Source organism: Natrix helvetica (genome assembly GCF_964273705.1).
Source record: "Natrix helvetica genome assembly, chromosome: 6".
NCBI classification, from domain to species: domain Eukaryota; kingdom Metazoa; phylum Chordata; class Lepidosauria; order Squamata; family Natricidae; genus Natrix; species Natrix helvetica.
In genome coordinates this window covers 43,468,296-43,485,224 of record NC_138553.1, presented here as the reverse complement: position 1 = coordinate 43,485,224, position 16,929 = coordinate 43,468,296, and the positions used below count along the sequence as shown (strand labels likewise).

Here is a 16,929-nt window from a genome sequence, read left to right as displayed (position 1 = left end):
ATACATCCTTTACATTTCAAACATAGGCCTTATATCGCCTCAACCACTTCACCACTGATGCTTCCTACTTTAACATCACCTTTTTTGTAGCATCTAGAATTTCTTACTAATGTTAAATTAATTGTGAGAATCCCATATGTACATAGTAATATTTTTATTATTTCTTTTAAATGAAGACAAATATATAAACAAAATAAACAAATGTTGAAGAATGAGGAGTTAGGATTCTGAATCAAGTATTTCAACCATGTAGACAGCGTGGGAGCCTCCAAACGAACTGTCTGATTTACAGAGATATTTCTGATTTGCTAACTCATGCTGTAATCAGTTTGACCTTTTTAAGTGTCTCAGACATTTCAGATATGCCTTGCTGCCTCACCTAGTTTTCACTTCACATTTGCTTTGATTGCAAGTACTTATCTAATTATGTTGCTACATTAATATTCAATGAATTGACTTTTTAAAAAAGTATGAAAAATATTTCTGTAAATGTTTCCATACTTTCTTCAAAACAACATATCCAATAGGATTTTTTCTCTGTTTGACTTCTTGTTTTTTTTGTTTTGTTTTTGTTCTCAGGAGTAGAAGAAAATAGTTTGGATAGCTTTGTGTTTGATACATTAATTCCTAAACCAATTAGTCAACGGTACTTTAATTTACTGATGGAACATCACAGGATTATCCTATCAGGACCTAGTGGCACTGGAAAGACCTTTTTAGCCAACAAGCTTGCTGAATATCTGACAACTAAATCTGGCCAGAAAAAAATGGAAGATGCCATTATTACTTTTACTGTTGATCACAAATCAAGCGAGGTAGGACCTCAGAAAAAGAACCATCAATGTTAGACATATTAAGAATATCATATTTCATTCTTTATATTAGAATTAAATAATAACTGCATTTTTAAATATTTTACTGGATAATAACTGACATTTTACTTACTACTTTCATATATTCATATTTTAATGATTTGCCACAGAATATTTTACTCATTTTGCCACTTTGAACTAATTTTGTCCTTCTTACCTAACGTGTTGTTTCATTAGATAGACCTAATACAAAATAGGGATATGCTGCTCCTGCTTTCTTGAGTATCCTCACTTATGCTTCACAATAAGATGTGATCCAGTTGGTTTATACTTGACTTTTTACACAGTTAGACATAGTACTGTCTGGGTCACATAAGGAATGCATTGTCCTTGTAATCATCATATGTCCCAACTAATCTTGGAAAATACAGAATAATAGAGTTGGAAAGTCTTCTAATCCTTGGAGGTCTTCTAATCCAACCCCCTGCTCAAGCAGGGAACCTTCAGACAAGTGGCTGCCCCTTCTCTTCTTAAAAGCCTCTAGTGATGGAACACCCACAACTTCTGAAGGCAAGCCATTCCACTGGTTGTTTTCACTGTTAGAAAGTTTCTCCTTAGTTCTAGATTGCTCCTCTCCTTGATTAGGTTCCATCAGAGGTGGGTTCCTGCCAGTTCTAACCTCTTCTATAGAAGAGGTTCCACAAATCTACAGTGCTATTTAGAACCGGTTCCAGCTCCCTCCCCCCACCCGTCCGCCCATCATCAAGATGAAGAGCAAGAGGAGGAATTCTGGGAGTTGAAGTCCACAAATCTTAAAGCTGTCAAGTTTGAACACCCCTGGGGGTTTTTTTCTAAAGGGTTAGGGGTGTAAGGTTCTTGTAACTTGACAGCTTTAAGACTTATACACTTCAATGCCAGAGTTCCTGAGCCAACATGACTGGAGGAGGAATTCTGGGAGTTGAAGTCCACAAGTCTTAAAGCTGTCAAGTTTGAACATCCCTGGGTTTTTTTTTCTAAAGGGTTAGGGGTGCAAGGTCTTGTAACTTGACAGCTTTAAGACTTGAGTGCTTCAAATGCCAGAGTTTCTGAGCCAACATTTTGGTTGCTAAGCAAGAGCATTGTTAAGTGAGTTTCACCACAATTTACAAGTTGGCCATGCCCACCGAGTCACATGGCTGGCAAGCCACTCCCACCAGGTCACATGGCCAGCAAGCCACTCCCACAAAGCAGGCCACATGTAAAGAAGAGGTTCTAAAAAAATTTGAAACCCACCACTGGTTTCCATCCATTGTTTCTCGTCTTGCTTTCTGGTGCTTTGGAAAACAAGTTCACCCCCTCTTCTTTGTGGCAACCCCTTAAATATTGGAACACTGCTATCATGTTATCCCCAGTTCCTCTTTTCTCTAGACTAACCATATCCAATTCCTGCAACCATTCTTCATATGTTTTAGTCTCCAGGCCCTTAATCATCTTAGTTGCTCTTTTCTGCACTCCAAAGTCTCAATATCTTTTAAATAATGACTTAACCAAAACTGGATGCAGTATTTCAGATGTGGTCTTACTAAGGTTTTATACAGTGATACTAATGCTTCACATGATCTATCCTCTCTTTATACAACCAAGGATTGCATTAGCTTTTTGGCTGTTGCCACAACCACACTGCTGACTCATATTTAAGTGTTTGTCCTCTAGGACTCCAAGGTCCCTCTCATAGTTACTACTTTTGAGCCAGGTTTCACCTACCCTGTACTTGTATATTTTGTTTTTACCTTACTTTTCTCTACATTAAATTTCATTTTGTTGGCCTAATGTTCAAGTCTATCAAAATCCATTTGGATCCTGATCTTATAAACTGAGGTATTGGCTATTCCTGCCAGATTAGTGAAGTCTGGAGTTTATAACCAACTATTTAACAGTTATATATAGGGTTTTTACAAGGTTCTTTTTTCTTTTACATATTAAAAATTATTTAAAACTAGTGAGATAAATTTTATAGGGATTTGGAGTAAGGTATTGGAGTCGGTTTTATATCTTTTTCACATTGGATTAAGATGTAGCAGTTATCTCCCTGAGAGACTGCAGCGTATTGGATCAGGGTGAATAAACTAAAGGCCATCTATAAGACAGAATTACTTATGATGAGTGAATGAAGAACTTAATAGTTGAGGAGTTACTTTAAAAAGAGTCACATTCTCTTAAAATGTAATTTATCTCACTTGGTAATTTAGGATCCAATTGTAAAATGGTATTGTTAATTCTTCAGAAACCTAAGTCAAATAGACTTAGCAAGTTATCTTCATTTCTATGTGGGGTGATCCTTCAAAAGTATCCAGAAGTTGTAGTTGTTGAAAAATTTAGCAGCTAGGTTGTTAATTATTGCAAGTACTATGCAAGAAGCATATTATGCCTGTATTGAATTTCCTTCCAGTTGCCTACAGTTCCTGATTGACCTTTAAAAGATTAAATTAGATTAGATTAATTAAATTACATTGGATTAGATATTGATTATTTGAGAGCTCCATTCTTCCTCATAGAAGCTTGACTAATTATTCAAATTAGAAAAAAAATGCTTGAAGATCCCTCATATCTATAAACTCACTTAACTGGTATGCCCCAAGCTAGAGAATGTTCTTTCCAAAAGACTGACTCCCTGGTTGTTAGGTATTTAAGGAAAATGATAAAAAACCTTGTTGCAAACTGTCAGTTTTAGTTGAATTTTTATTTTAATGATTCTGACTTTAATTTTGATATTAAGTAATATTGCTTTTCTATTTTGTATATTTAAATGCTATGAGGTGCTTCAAGTAGTGTATAAACAAAAAAGTTTGGGAAGGAAGGAAGGAAGGAGAAAAGAAAGACAAAGATACAAAAAGAGAGAAGAAAGAAAGAAAGAAAGAAAGAAAGAAAGAAAGAAAGAAAAAGAAAGAAAGAAAGAAAGAAAGAAAGAAAGAAAGAAAGAAAGAAAGAAAGAAAACAGATTAGAATTCCTGAAAGAATGGAATAAATATGAATCTTAGGTACATAGGTTCTTCTATCCATTTGGGAAAACCTCATGATCAGGATTTGTGATCACATGAAATAGCCTTCCCGCATTTGAATAAAATCAAATAAAAGCTCCTAAATATTTTATTACATTTGTGAAAGCAGGGAAATCAGATTAGTACGATTCTATTGTATGCATTCAACAATATATTGTAAATACAAGTTTTGGATAAAGAAGATGCTTAGGCAAAACTGCTTTACTTGAGAGTGCCAAAATGATTTCATGACACTTAGTTTTAACAATGATACATAAATGTGAAGTTGGCAATAGAAAATACACCTATCTTATTACATTCTTCTCCTTTTTTTGAAGGATGTTCAACAATATCTTGTTAATTTGGCTGAACAGTGCAATGCTGATAACAGTAGTTCTGACCTTCCTGTGGTAATAATTCTTGACAACCTGCACCATGTTGGTTCTTTGAGTGACATCTTCAATGGTTTCCTTAACTGTAAATATAATAAATGGTAGGTTGATTCTTTAGTCATTGGTTCTATACAGCCTCTCCCAATCTGGCAATCTTCAAAGATATTGAATTGAAGCTTTCAGAATTCCAGGTTCTTATGACCTGTTTGTAAATGCAGGAAGTTGCATTTATACAGTTCATATACAGGGGGCTGCGTTGAAGTTAGGCAGTGGCAGAATCTGAGATGAGTTTATGAATAGACCCAGTGAAGTTTGAGAAATGTTTTGATTTCATATTTTAATGCAGATGAATAGTCTGTTATTATACATTCAATGTATTTTTGCTCCTCCATCCTTCCACTCCTCAAAATTGGCAATGTTTCAAAAGCAGCTTAAACCCAAAACATAAAGCAGAAATAAACATTTTATCATATCAGTTTCAGTCTAGTCTTTATAACACACATATCCCTTTGTGATTTAAAGAAAAAAGGAAAGTGCACGAATCTGTGCATTGAGTTTTCATTAATAGATTCCTATGAACAGATACAAAGTATGTACCTTTTGTTATTCTGTGTGTTATTATATGTAATTTTAGCCAAGAATTACACTAATAAATATATTATGTATTGTATTAATCTGGAAAGTGAAAAGTTTATTAATAAGCAGACTTATTAAAATTCTACTTATTTATACATTTTTACATATAGCCTCATGCTTAAGTAAGAATATTTTATTACAAAATGGCTAAATTGTTTTGAGTAAACATTTCATCTTTCTCAATAAAGTAATAGTTTCATATCATACCTACAGAATCATTGAAATAAACTTTAAAAAATCACCCAGATGAAGAATTTATAGAAAGCTATGCTAATCTTGAAAGAAACAAAAATTAATAAAGTTGAACGGAGAGGCAGTTTGGTCTAGTAGTTAAGGCACTGGACTATAGAAACTAGTCTAAACTAAGATGGAATTCTAGTCCATCTTAGCCAGAAAGCCAGCTGGGTGACATAGGGCCAATCAGTCTCTCTCAGCCCCAAGAGGTTTTAAAAAACCTGGCCAAAAAGCTGAAGGAACTATGCCAGGCAATTGCTGAAGGGGCATGAATGCATGCACGTGCACACACATGCACACACACACGCGCACACACGCACACACACACACACACAAGAGCTTCAATTTAATATCTGACACTTCCTCTAATGGTATGTACACATTGTTCAAGAATACATTTAAGCAAACATTTGAGACCTTGCATAAGTGCATTCAAAAGGGCTTTTCTGAAATACAAATATACATTATTTTATATTAAAACAATGTTAAAATTAGTTTTCTTAAATGTCAGTTTACTTTGGCATTATGATTACTTCATAAGCTGTCCCTTTTATATATTCAGAGAGTAAGAGAATAATGCGTTCTTTTTTCTTTCTTTTGTGGTCATCCTTGCTGATTTTAATGCTGCTTTTATGTTGTTTTGTTAATACTTAGTTCTTATTCAATTTTCCTGAATAGTTTTTTAAACCCATGTTTGTTTGTTTCAAGTCCCTATATTATTGGAACAATGAACCAGGGAGTTTCATCATCACCTAATCTAGAACTGCATCAAAACTTCAGGTAAAGATTATTTCTATTTCATATCTATCATATGACTCAAGTTCAGAACTTTCAGGCTAACATTTTAGTTTTAGTAAGTTCATAACTGTTGCACATTTGGTTATATAAAATCAGAAAGCATATAAAGTTTTTCATTTGTTTTAAATGAGTCAAATGGAATGAAAATATAATATCACCATGTTTAGGATTGCAAAACTGATGTGTCATGTGGCTTTTGCCACAAGATAACAGAAAAAAATAAATATATTAAGTTCTAGTAGCAATTTTCTTCATCATTGACCTCAAGACATACAGTTGAAAAGAAACAATGTATTATTAGCTAGAGATATAAATGTAATCCTATGACAGAACAATAATCTAGCTCAAAATCTATTTACTGATAACAGCTAGCCAAATGCCAAAGGCAAGTTCACAAACAGGACATACAGTCCTTATCCATCTTCAGTGATTAATTTCTAACTTCAGGCACCGAGAGAGATGGTCTGTGAACAAAGAAGAAGGCTACAAGCTATATCTTAAATGCAGTGATCAAATATTTCATTTTTAGCAATTTATGATTGTGGCTATCACATCAGCTCATGGAAACAATACAATACAATACAATATAATATAATACAATACAATAGCAGAGTTGGAAGGGACCTTGGAGGTCTTCTAGTACAACCCCCTGCCTAGGCAGGAAACCCTATACCGTTTCAGACGAATGCTATCCAACATCTTCTTAAAGACTTCCAGTGTTGGAGGTTAACAATAGGCTCTAAAAAACACATTTTTGTTTGGGTCGACTATAAGACTTCATTGGATGATCGCAAACTTTGCATTTGGATTCCATTATTTTATTGTTTTGTGTATAGATGGGTGCTGTGTGCTAATCACACAGAACCTGTTAAAGGGCTGTTATCCAGATATTTAAGAAGGAAACTGATTGAAACAGAGTTGGAGAAGAATACCCGCAATAATGATCTCATCAAAATTATTGACTGGATCCCCAAGATATGGCATCATCTCAACAGCTTCTTAGAAACACACAGTTCTTCTGATATAACCATTGGTAAGACCTTTTATAGTTAAGAATGCAAATTAAGAGTTAAAACTGACCTTTGAAGCTTATCTTATTGTGTAAACATACTGTGATTGTGTTCAGCAAAATAACTAGTAGGCTATCTTATATGCTCAAAGGGGAAAAAAGTTGTGTTTGCAAATATGGTATTGTTGGATATGAATTGGATTTCTGGAATGAAATTTGTACTTTAAAAATCCAAAGCCATTTAATGTCATTAATTTTAGTCTACTTTAGCTGTGAACCTATAGTTTCTTATCCCATTCCACTGTCGAAAGACTTAGTTCCAACCAATGTGAAGAGAAAATTCAGAACAAAACAAGAATATTGTATATTCTTGGAGAACATATTCCATCACAGTTTTTGCTTTTTTAAAAAAATCTGAATGTTCACATTTCTTGATGCCATTAATAATGTACATTCTAATGTGGCATCGGATTGGATCAGCAAGCAGCAGTTATAAGAAGCAGAGAAGGCAGAGAGGTCTAAAACTCTTTCAAATCTCTCAAGAAATCCAAGATCAGCTATTACTGCTTCAAAAGCCCTCTTCTATCACGACAAATCTCTGTTAAGTAATCATGTGAGAAGGTGCCCTAAAAGCAGTGGAAACTCCATCTGCATGGGGTTTTTTGGGGGGGGGAACCCCTCCCTGAAGAAGAGATCAAATAATCTTTCAGATCATTTTATGTTTCAAAAAAAAAAATTTAATTGATTTTTTTTCTATAAACATCCCTAAGTGGCACAATGTGTTTTGGCAGTTGCCACATAACAGCTGGCAGTTGCTACAACGTTGACAAGCAAGGCAGAGATCTGGAGTTTAGTGTATCTAAGAAACAGTCACCTTGTTTACAGATGAAATGTCTTCAGAATTATGTCTGCCATTTAAACAAAAGCCATCTGGAACCAATGAAGTAATTGGTCTTTAGAAATACATTACCTATATTTCTCTGTCTCAGCAATTCACAAAATGCCAGATGTTATAAATGTATTTTTCTACATGTGGCTGAAAAGGATAATGCAAAAAAAAATGTCATTGTGCTGTGTGAAAAAATGGCTGCCATCACTAAAATGCAGTGAATAGCATACAAACAGTATAACTGTTGTATCTATCTGACAATAAAACAACATGAATTAGATGTGCCCTTCCTTGTATGATACCCAATTTCTTTTATATGAAGGAAACATAATGTACAGAGCTAACTGGCAGTGTTCCTAACAATAGTCCTATAGCAAGCAAAACTCAGAGGCAACTTAATCTCTGCCTCTGCTTCTTTGCCCTGGGACGTGTCCTCAAACCTTTTCCTCAGCTCCTACAGGAACTCATAGATGTTCTCCAGCTCAGGAGCTCCTTCATCATAAAGTTGGGTCACTCATTCCGCAGCTTCTATCTCTAGGTTCTCAGTGATGGCAGTAATCATTTCCTGGTTGTTAGTGTAGCCTTCCCCATAGTGATTGGTGTGAGCCCACACCCAGTTCAGGTAGAAGGCCAGCTTGTCTGAGCTCTCATCTGAAGCACAATGGGGAGACAGAACAGATTGGAGGAGGAGGAGGGGGCAGCAGCGGAGCCGGGGAGGGCATCCACTGAGCTTGGACCCATCCTTGGCCTGGTTAGTAAGTCCTGGTGGCACCAGCTGTCACGGTCTTAGGCTCAGCTGAACCAAAAGGAGCAGCAGAGGACTGACCATGCAGATTGTGGTGGTGGTAGACTAGTAGATCAATCCTCTGAGCAGGGAAAAGCAAAGCTGGCAGGCTCAAGACCTCTCTTCCTTGCTCATGTAGGTCTGAGTGCTCAATTCTGCCAAGACTCAGCTGGCTGAGTCTCTCCAGTAATGATAGCAGGGTTTGCCAGTGGTCTGTGGTCTGGTATCTCTAATCTGCAGACCTGCTGAGGTCCAGAAGGCCCGTCAATTTCCACTCAAGGATCACCATCCTCACCTCCCTTGTTGAGATGATTGGGCATTTCCACCCTGGCTCCTGGAACGTGGCCTGGCAGCTGATGTCCTGCTCTGTCTGGTAGAGCTGTTGGGTGGCCGGCCATTTGCCATGGATTTTAGGCCAGGTGCCCACTTGGCATGTGATCTTCACCACCACTTGCTCCACCCATTGAATCTCCAAGAGGGGTACCTGGCTCCTCTGCAAGCTCCGCAGGTACCCCCCCCACACACACACCTTTTCCTCCATCTTCCCTGAGTCTTCCTGCTGCCCAGGTAGACCAGATAAGCAGCCAAGGCTCAGGAGCCCAGATAGTAGCTCCGGTTGGAACTTAGGATTTATGAGAGTTGGTTTCATGTCAGGGTTCCAAGTTATAGTCCCAAAGCAAGCAAAACTCTGAGCATGTGAATTCCTCAAACAATAGCTTTATTGGAAATATCATAATGGCACAGATCTGGTGAAAACCCACTCTGAAGTTCCCATGGTTTTCACCTAATTAAAAGAGAAAGTTTTCCCACAACCCCAAACAATCAGTCACATGGTCCAATCAAGACACTGTCTGGTTGTCTGGTGAGCTCACTCCTCCCTCCACAGTCCAGGTGTAAGACTGTCTTGGTTCCCAAGAGAAAGTTTTTTATTGTGGCTACAAACCCCAGCTATCTCTAATCCCCTCCTCCCTCTTATTTTAGGTCCTCGCCTTTTTCTACCTTGTCCTATTGATGTTGATGGTTCTAGAGTGTGGTTTACTGATCTCTGGAATTATTCTTTGGTGCCATATATAATGGAAGCTGTGAGAGAAGGACTTCAGGTAGGACTCTAACCAAACATCAATCTGAGTCCTTGGGACAGTGAATTTCATTATTGTTTCTAAGAGTTGATTTACAGAAACAATCACCATTTGCCATGAATGGGAAGCTTAATCTAATTTTAAATCTTCATAAAACCTTTGCAACCATGGACATTACTGTGCATATCAATAATTTCCTTGGATCAGAAAAATTCCCATGAAAAGAAATGTAAACATATTCTGGCTATATATTTAATATTCAGTGGGATTCTCACTTGTAGAATTTTGCAATTTGTTAATAGAAATGCCTCTCTTGAATGTTGCTAATCAGTGAGATGGTAAACCAATTTTAGATAACCTTGTTATATATTGTCACGTGAAATATATAAACTGGAAGAGGGGTTAAACAAGTTATAATGGTAAATGTCTATGAAGCTGAGATCAAAAATGTATGTGTCTTAATCATCTCTTGGTACCACTATAACTTACATAAATCCAAAAATCTTTTACCAAATGTTGTTCTTATATACTGAACATTTTATTTGTCAATCATAACTTATTCTGTAGCATGGTGGGGCATTCAGGGTGAATAAATAACTTGGTTCATCACATCCATTCTAAAATGTCTTTTAATAAATAAGTGTAGACATTTTTACTTTTCTTTTGGGATATACGTTTAGATGTATGGTAAACGTGCACCTTGGGAAGACCCCTCAAAGTGGATAGCAGAGACTTGTCCTTGGAGTTCATTGCAACATGATTGGTCATCATTACTTCAGTTAAGACCTGAAGATGTTGGTTATGAAGGTTATGCATCTGCCAAAGAAGGAACCACTTCAAAGCACATTCCACAGATGGAATCAGAAGGAGATCCTTTGGTAAAAAAAAAAAAGAATCCTTATTTCTTTTAAAATATGTTTTATTCAGTGATGTTTTTTAATTCTAACGGTTTATTATATGCACCAGCTAAATATCTGGTTGGTTACATTTATTCCACTTGCTGCTTTGGCTACTCAGTCAAATTGGTACTAGTTTGCAGGTACCCTTATACTACCGTGAAACAAATATTTAATGTATAATCCCCATAGGATTAAATTTAAGATCCTTCTTATCTTTCATTCATTCACTATGTACAATAAATCAATGTATGAATTAGGTTAAGAAGTTATCATCTCAGAATATATGAGCATTTATATGCCAGTCCTAAATTCTGACCCACTCTTAACTTTCCATCACACTTCATACCGAGCAAGAAAGAGAATATTTTCTTGGGATCATAAATATCTGGGCATTCATATACTTTAATGATATCCCTGAGTATGTTTCATTACTTTCACTGACAAAGGTGAATAGCTATGAATGAGAGAGAGGGCTCATATATTAGGAGTGTTAGGAGACACAAGCAAAAAACAAAAGAATATTAGAGATATTTGCACATGAAGTGACAGATTTTTAAAAAAATCATCTAGGAAAATATTCAAAAACAGAAAACCTACAGAATAAAGAGATAGGTTTACAGGTTGAAGCCCTTCCTCCATTAGATCCTAAAAAGGTCCATGCTGCATCAAGCCATAAAAGCATTTTAGGGCCAGCAGGATATATCTGGGATGCCCAGAGGTCTCGACTGGAGGATGAGCTCCTTTCCATGACCTACTATCTAACTCTATCTAATGGTTCAACAGCTTGTAGACAGCTACCTAGCATGAGTAGGAGCTACTAGTTTGACCTTTCATAAATGTCAACAGTATCTTTTAAAAGCTGTTGTGATGCTATTGCTAAACTGAACTTCTAACTTCTAACACTGTTAGGAAGATGTAGAAAATATCTTATTACGTTGTCTATGCCATTCAAAAAGATGCAGTGGCTCAGTGTCTAAGATGCTGAGTTTGTCGCTGGGAGTTCGGCGGTTCGAATCCCTAGCGCCACATGATGGAGTGAGCTCCCATTACTTGTCCCAGCTTCTGCCTATCTAGCAATTCAACAGCATGTAAAAATGCAAGTAGAAAAATAGGGACCACCTTGGTGGGAAGGTAACAGCGTTCCGTGCGCCTTCAGCGTTTAGTCATGCCAGCCACATGACCACGTCTTCAAACAGTGCTGGCTCTTTGGCTTTGAAATGGAGATGAGCACCGCTCCCTAGAGTTGGGAACGACTAGTATATATGTGTGTATGATCTAATAATGCTCTACCATGTCTCCCCATACATTCTTCCCTTCAATCTAAGCTACCGAGTGCCACTTGCTAGTCTTTCCTCATAGGAAATTGCTTAATTTTGACTGAATTTTTCTTCTCTCTCTCCCTACTAAGATGTTTTGAGCAAATCTGTGTACAGGTTTCTCACTCTTCTCCATACATTTTTGCTGCTATCATAAGCAAGACTTCTTCAAGCAGCCATTTTCAACTTAATGAAATGAGACTAAATGCTTACATGACAGTAATAAAGCTACCTTGATTTTTCAAACTTAATTAAATATGAAAAGGTGTAATACCATGATTTATTCTGGTTTTCTTTTTTTAAAAAACGCATATTTTGGATTAGAGAAACTATAGATTTGCACTGTAAAATTAAGTTATTTTAAAATGCCACCAACAAAACCCATTCCCTGAACACCAGTAAGAGGAAAGCTTTATAAATGTCATGTTTAATTATGATAATTTCAGTATCTAAACATCTTAGAAATGGCCAGTGCTCTTGAAGTTAAATAAGATGTGGTTATGTTTCTTCTGGAATCCAGCCTCACAGCAGTAACACAATAATATGGCATTGTTTTGTGAAGGTCAGCTCCTGGACAGCAGATGGTGCTATTGCATTCAGCCATTGACTTTCACCCATTCCATTCAATATGTATGCAAAACAGCTTCTTTTATTCCTCCTATAATGGGGGGGGGGGGGGAAGCCTGTTTGTTTGTTTGTTTCCTTATTCTTGACTAGAAAAATGAATCCTGGTTTAAATCATCCATTCTCCTTTATACTTTGAAGGTCTTACTTGCTGTTTTCCCCCTCCATGTAATTGTTTCTGTGCTTTTTAAGACATAAACTTAATTCAGCAGATACTTTGGTATTATGTCTGCTCATCCTTATGATGTAGAAATAGTATGTTTCTTAAAACACACAAAAAGGCTAACATAGCATGAAGGTCAATACTGGATGGAATCTGGTAGCATCTCTTTTCCTCCATGCAAAATAGCACCAAAAGGTTTGTGAAACATTTAAAAATGTGCACAGTGAGCTTTAAAAGAGCTTAAGGCAGGAATTTCTCATAACAGTGCGAAGAAAGTTAGCACCCACCCCTCTTAGAAGAATGAAATAATCTAGGAAATATTAAACAGATAGAATATTATGTTTCCCTGGATGAGAAAAGGAGAAACATTTTTAAAGACAAAGCAGCTCCCTGCCTCCCCCACTTCAGCTCCAGGGTGATGGGATTAAGACCCTCTCTCTCTCTCTTTCTCTCTCTCTCTCTCTCTCTCTCTCTCTCTCTCTCTCTCTCTCTCCCTCCCTCCCTCCCTCCCTCCCTCCCTCCCTCCCTCTCTCTCTCTCTCTCTCTCTCTCTCTCTCAGCACATATATAACTCTAAGAAAGGACTTTGCACATTTTTGCACATTTTTGTTCAAATAATTTAAAAACAAGAGTAGAAATTAATTACAGTATTGCTTGGCAACTGTGAACAGTAAAATGGACTGGATTATTATTATTCTAAATCATCTTAACTCTTATACTAATAACACACCATACTGTATTTCTTTCTCAGATGAACATGTTATTGAGGCTCAAAGAAGCTGCCACTTACTCAAGTGCCCAGAGCTGTGACAGTGATACTGCCAGCCACCATGATGATATGCTGGACCCTTCACTTGAATCAACACTCTAAAGGGGGCATGACTTTGCTTAGAAGATGCTGATAAACTTACAACACGTGTTAAGGGCTGCTGAGGTGGTGTGTATCTGTGCTGAAATAGCATGTGTGTGCTGTGTCATATATGGAGGCACCTGATTTAAGCAGTAAAGCAAATCAGAAATGAAAGTTGGATTTGTTCAGTTTCAAGTGGAAATAATCTTTAACAGGGAGGCTCTGAAGCAGATTGCACACATTGTAGTCAAACTGGAATCACTTAGAGTCTTTTATTTTCTATCCCTGTCTTGAAAGTTTACAGTGGAAGCATTTTATGTGATACTTCAATATACTGGGAGGTGCTGCATTCATAGTTCTCCTGTTTCTCCTGTTCATCCTGTTCCTCCTCCTCTTCCTCCTCTAACCTCTGTGGTGCCTCACAGCACATATTCCAGATTATATTCTTTCCAAAATGAGGCGGATGCAAAATAAAATAAAAAGAATGAGAGGGCGTATAGACTCAATAAGCACAAAACAGTATTGTGCAATTACCTTATACAAACAATACTGTGATATGCTGGATAAGTGCCAATTTGATACTAAACTGCCATATTTGCAGTGATGTGGTTCACCAAGTTTTCTGTGTGTGTGTGTGTGTGTGTGTGTGTGTGTGTGTGTATTGAAAAAAAGTCACCTGTTTTTATATCCAAATTGTTTTTAACCACAATGGTATTTTTTAAACACCTGCCCACCTCTTAAGGTTGTTGCTGTTGTTGTTAGGCAATTCTGATGCTGACTAAAGGTTCTGCTTAGGACTTTGTTTTGAGTCTTTTGGGAGGGGGAAAAAGAGATCATTTCCTATGGTGCTGTCTCACTGCCTTAAAATCGATTTGTTACACTTGGTTTAATTTGTTTAAACCATTGGTTATTTACACTGTTTCCTTTCTTCATTTTACTAATGAGAGAGCATCAGTGAACACAGTAGCCTTGTGTTTATATATCAAGATTTTTTTTTAATTAGGTGGCTAGAAGGATGAATTATTAATATAGATATAGATATATTATTTTTAATCTTCTGTGAATCAATGACCTACCATCCTAAACCATTCAAATGACCCAGAAGCTACCCCTAGTTAACTATGAATTAAAACAATACAAAAAAAGTCCAACAGTTATTTCTATCCCATTAGGAAAAGAACTTAATTAAGACAGAAACAGAAACGTGTGACATTTTATCCAGCAGAGCTGGGTGTGCACCTGAGTTAGCATGAGCACAAATCGTTCTTGGTTTTCGTCCCTTCTCTTTCTTCCCCCACTTGGAGCATGATATTTTAATTGCAGTTGTTGTACATGAAGAAAGTCAGCATTACAAAAACACTGGCACAGGGCTATTCGCTGTGCAAGACAGAAATGTTTTTACTGTAAGAGGGGAAAGTTGGGGGAGGGTGATTTTGCACAGTTTATTGGGAGGGTATTGTAAATACTGAAAATAAAAAGTGTTGCACAAATGAAAGCAAACAAAACAGTGACAGCAGCAAAAATACAAAAATATGCTTTATTCTATTGATGTGAAGAAATGTTTCATTTATGGAGAATACCCATACATTGTAAACAAAGCAAGAGGGCAATCAGTACTATCTGTTTTTTTTTTAAAGACAGATAAATCAGGTATGTTTGTCCTGTATTTAGAACTGCCATCACAAGTCCTGAGCTATCCTTGCTACAATGAACATTTGCACTCTTTAAACCAATCTAACTGAAGAAAAAAATAGATATTATCTATCCTGGCAGGATACACCAAAAACCCAATCAGAGTAATTGGAGATATTGGTTAAAATTAACATAAAATATCTAAGGGCTATGGCATTCTATAGGCACATACTTCAACCCTTATCTTGAAAGGGCTCATGTGGAGCATGTCTACTCATAACCATAGGGCATGTGCCAATGAAATACTTCCAGGATACACATAGCCAATGGATAACTTCAGGACATGTAAGTGGTGCTACTAACTCCAGCAACAATATATTTTGCAAAACAAATATCAAAGGAATCAATGTAATTTTCCTGCTTGCATCAGCCGCAGGTCACCTGCGTGGTGCTATTGCCCTAATAAGAAAGTCTGATTTTATGCACAAAAAAATGTACTCAGATTGATTTTCAGCAGCAAATATTAGCTGACTGTCTCATACTGTTAAGCAACATGCCACTCTGGAAAATGACTAAAACAAAAGCTGCTCCTTAAGATTGATGTAGTCTAAAACAACATCTAAGCCCAGGAACTCCTGCCATTTTCAATACACATACACACATCCTGTATGTATATACTACATAATACAATTTCCCCTGCAATACATTTCAGTGAATCCACCTAGTTTAAAACTTTAACAAATTTGTTTGTGAAGCATTTGTCTGTATACATTTTATATTTTGTACATTTTTAATGTAACATATTGTGTAAATAGACAGAAACAGTGAGATAAATCATCTGAAAAGTTTTGTAGTCTTTGTAAAGCTCTAATAATAAGTATTTGGTGTCATCAGACTTAACTGGATGATGTATTTTATATTGATTTATTGTTCTTCTAGCTTGTAAACCAGCTTGCATATATTTTTTGCAGGTGTGCACACTGTATCTGTCTAAATTATTACTTTGCCATTAAAGTGGAATTATTTATTGACAACTGAGTCTGCTGTTTTTAAACTCCAGAGGAAATCAGCCTTTCATTCCATTGTTAGGTGTAGACTATGGGAATAGCTTGAGAAAACCATTATAAATATTAGACACATGAGGTTATTGATTGAATTGCTTTCTTACCTTACTATAAGGATATGAGTTGGCCAACTAGGATCCTTATCTGACCCTATTTAATAAATGGATCAGTCAAACAGGTCTATTTATTTGCTCCCATCACATTTAATTTGCATATCAATTATAGTGTTTCAGCCATGGAATGAAAATCATTTGTCTCCTTGCTTAATGGATTCAGAGCACTCAATTTAATGTAGGTTGATAATATATGGTGTTTATATCATGATATATGTTGAAATTAGATTTAGAAAATTGTGGGCTAGGCTGACTGACTATTATGAGAGGAAAAAGCTGAAGATTAACTACAAGCAAGCCACACAGCAGAACCAAGCATACATTGTCAGTTAATATTCGGTATTGCCTGTTCCTTAAATACAGTATTTGGATGTCCCTTTCTAGAAGCCATTAACCTGGAAGGTAAACCTTAATCCAGTTTTAACTCATTGGGTATATTCTAGTGTTTTTCTATTTTAGGGGAGATCAGGAGTTAAATTACTCCTGCAATCAAAATATTCCAGGAAAATAGAATTCCACAGCTTCTGTATTGGAAGGAGTTTTTGGAATGGAATTAGAATGTATTTGTACAACTGGAAATAGTCCAGAATATGTTAAGGGAAATTCCAAGTCTTCCACA

General features: G+C 36.5%; 1 protein-coding gene across 1 annotated transcript in view; it reads left to right on the top strand.

Annotated features, from left to right (window-relative positions):
• NAV3 (neuron navigator 3) overlaps positions 1 to 16,161 on the top strand; it is a 488,007-nt gene extending 471,846 nt beyond the window's left edge. The window contains exons 34-40 of the mRNA XM_081956875.1: positions 580 to 815; positions 4,168 to 4,322; positions 5,800 to 5,871; positions 6,726 to 6,922; positions 9,553 to 9,671; positions 10,331 to 10,528; positions 13,403 to 16,161. Coding sequence (XP_081813001.1) covers positions 580 to 815; positions 4,168 to 4,322; positions 5,800 to 5,871; positions 6,726 to 6,922; positions 9,553 to 9,671; positions 10,331 to 10,528; positions 13,403 to 13,522 — 1,097 coding nt within the window. The 3' untranslated portion in view covers positions 13,523 to 16,161. The remainder of the gene's footprint in view (positions 1 to 579; positions 816 to 4,167; positions 4,323 to 5,799; positions 5,872 to 6,725; positions 6,923 to 9,552; positions 9,672 to 10,330; positions 10,529 to 13,402) is intronic.
• The last annotated feature ends 768 nt before the right edge of the window (positions 16,162 to 16,929 follow it).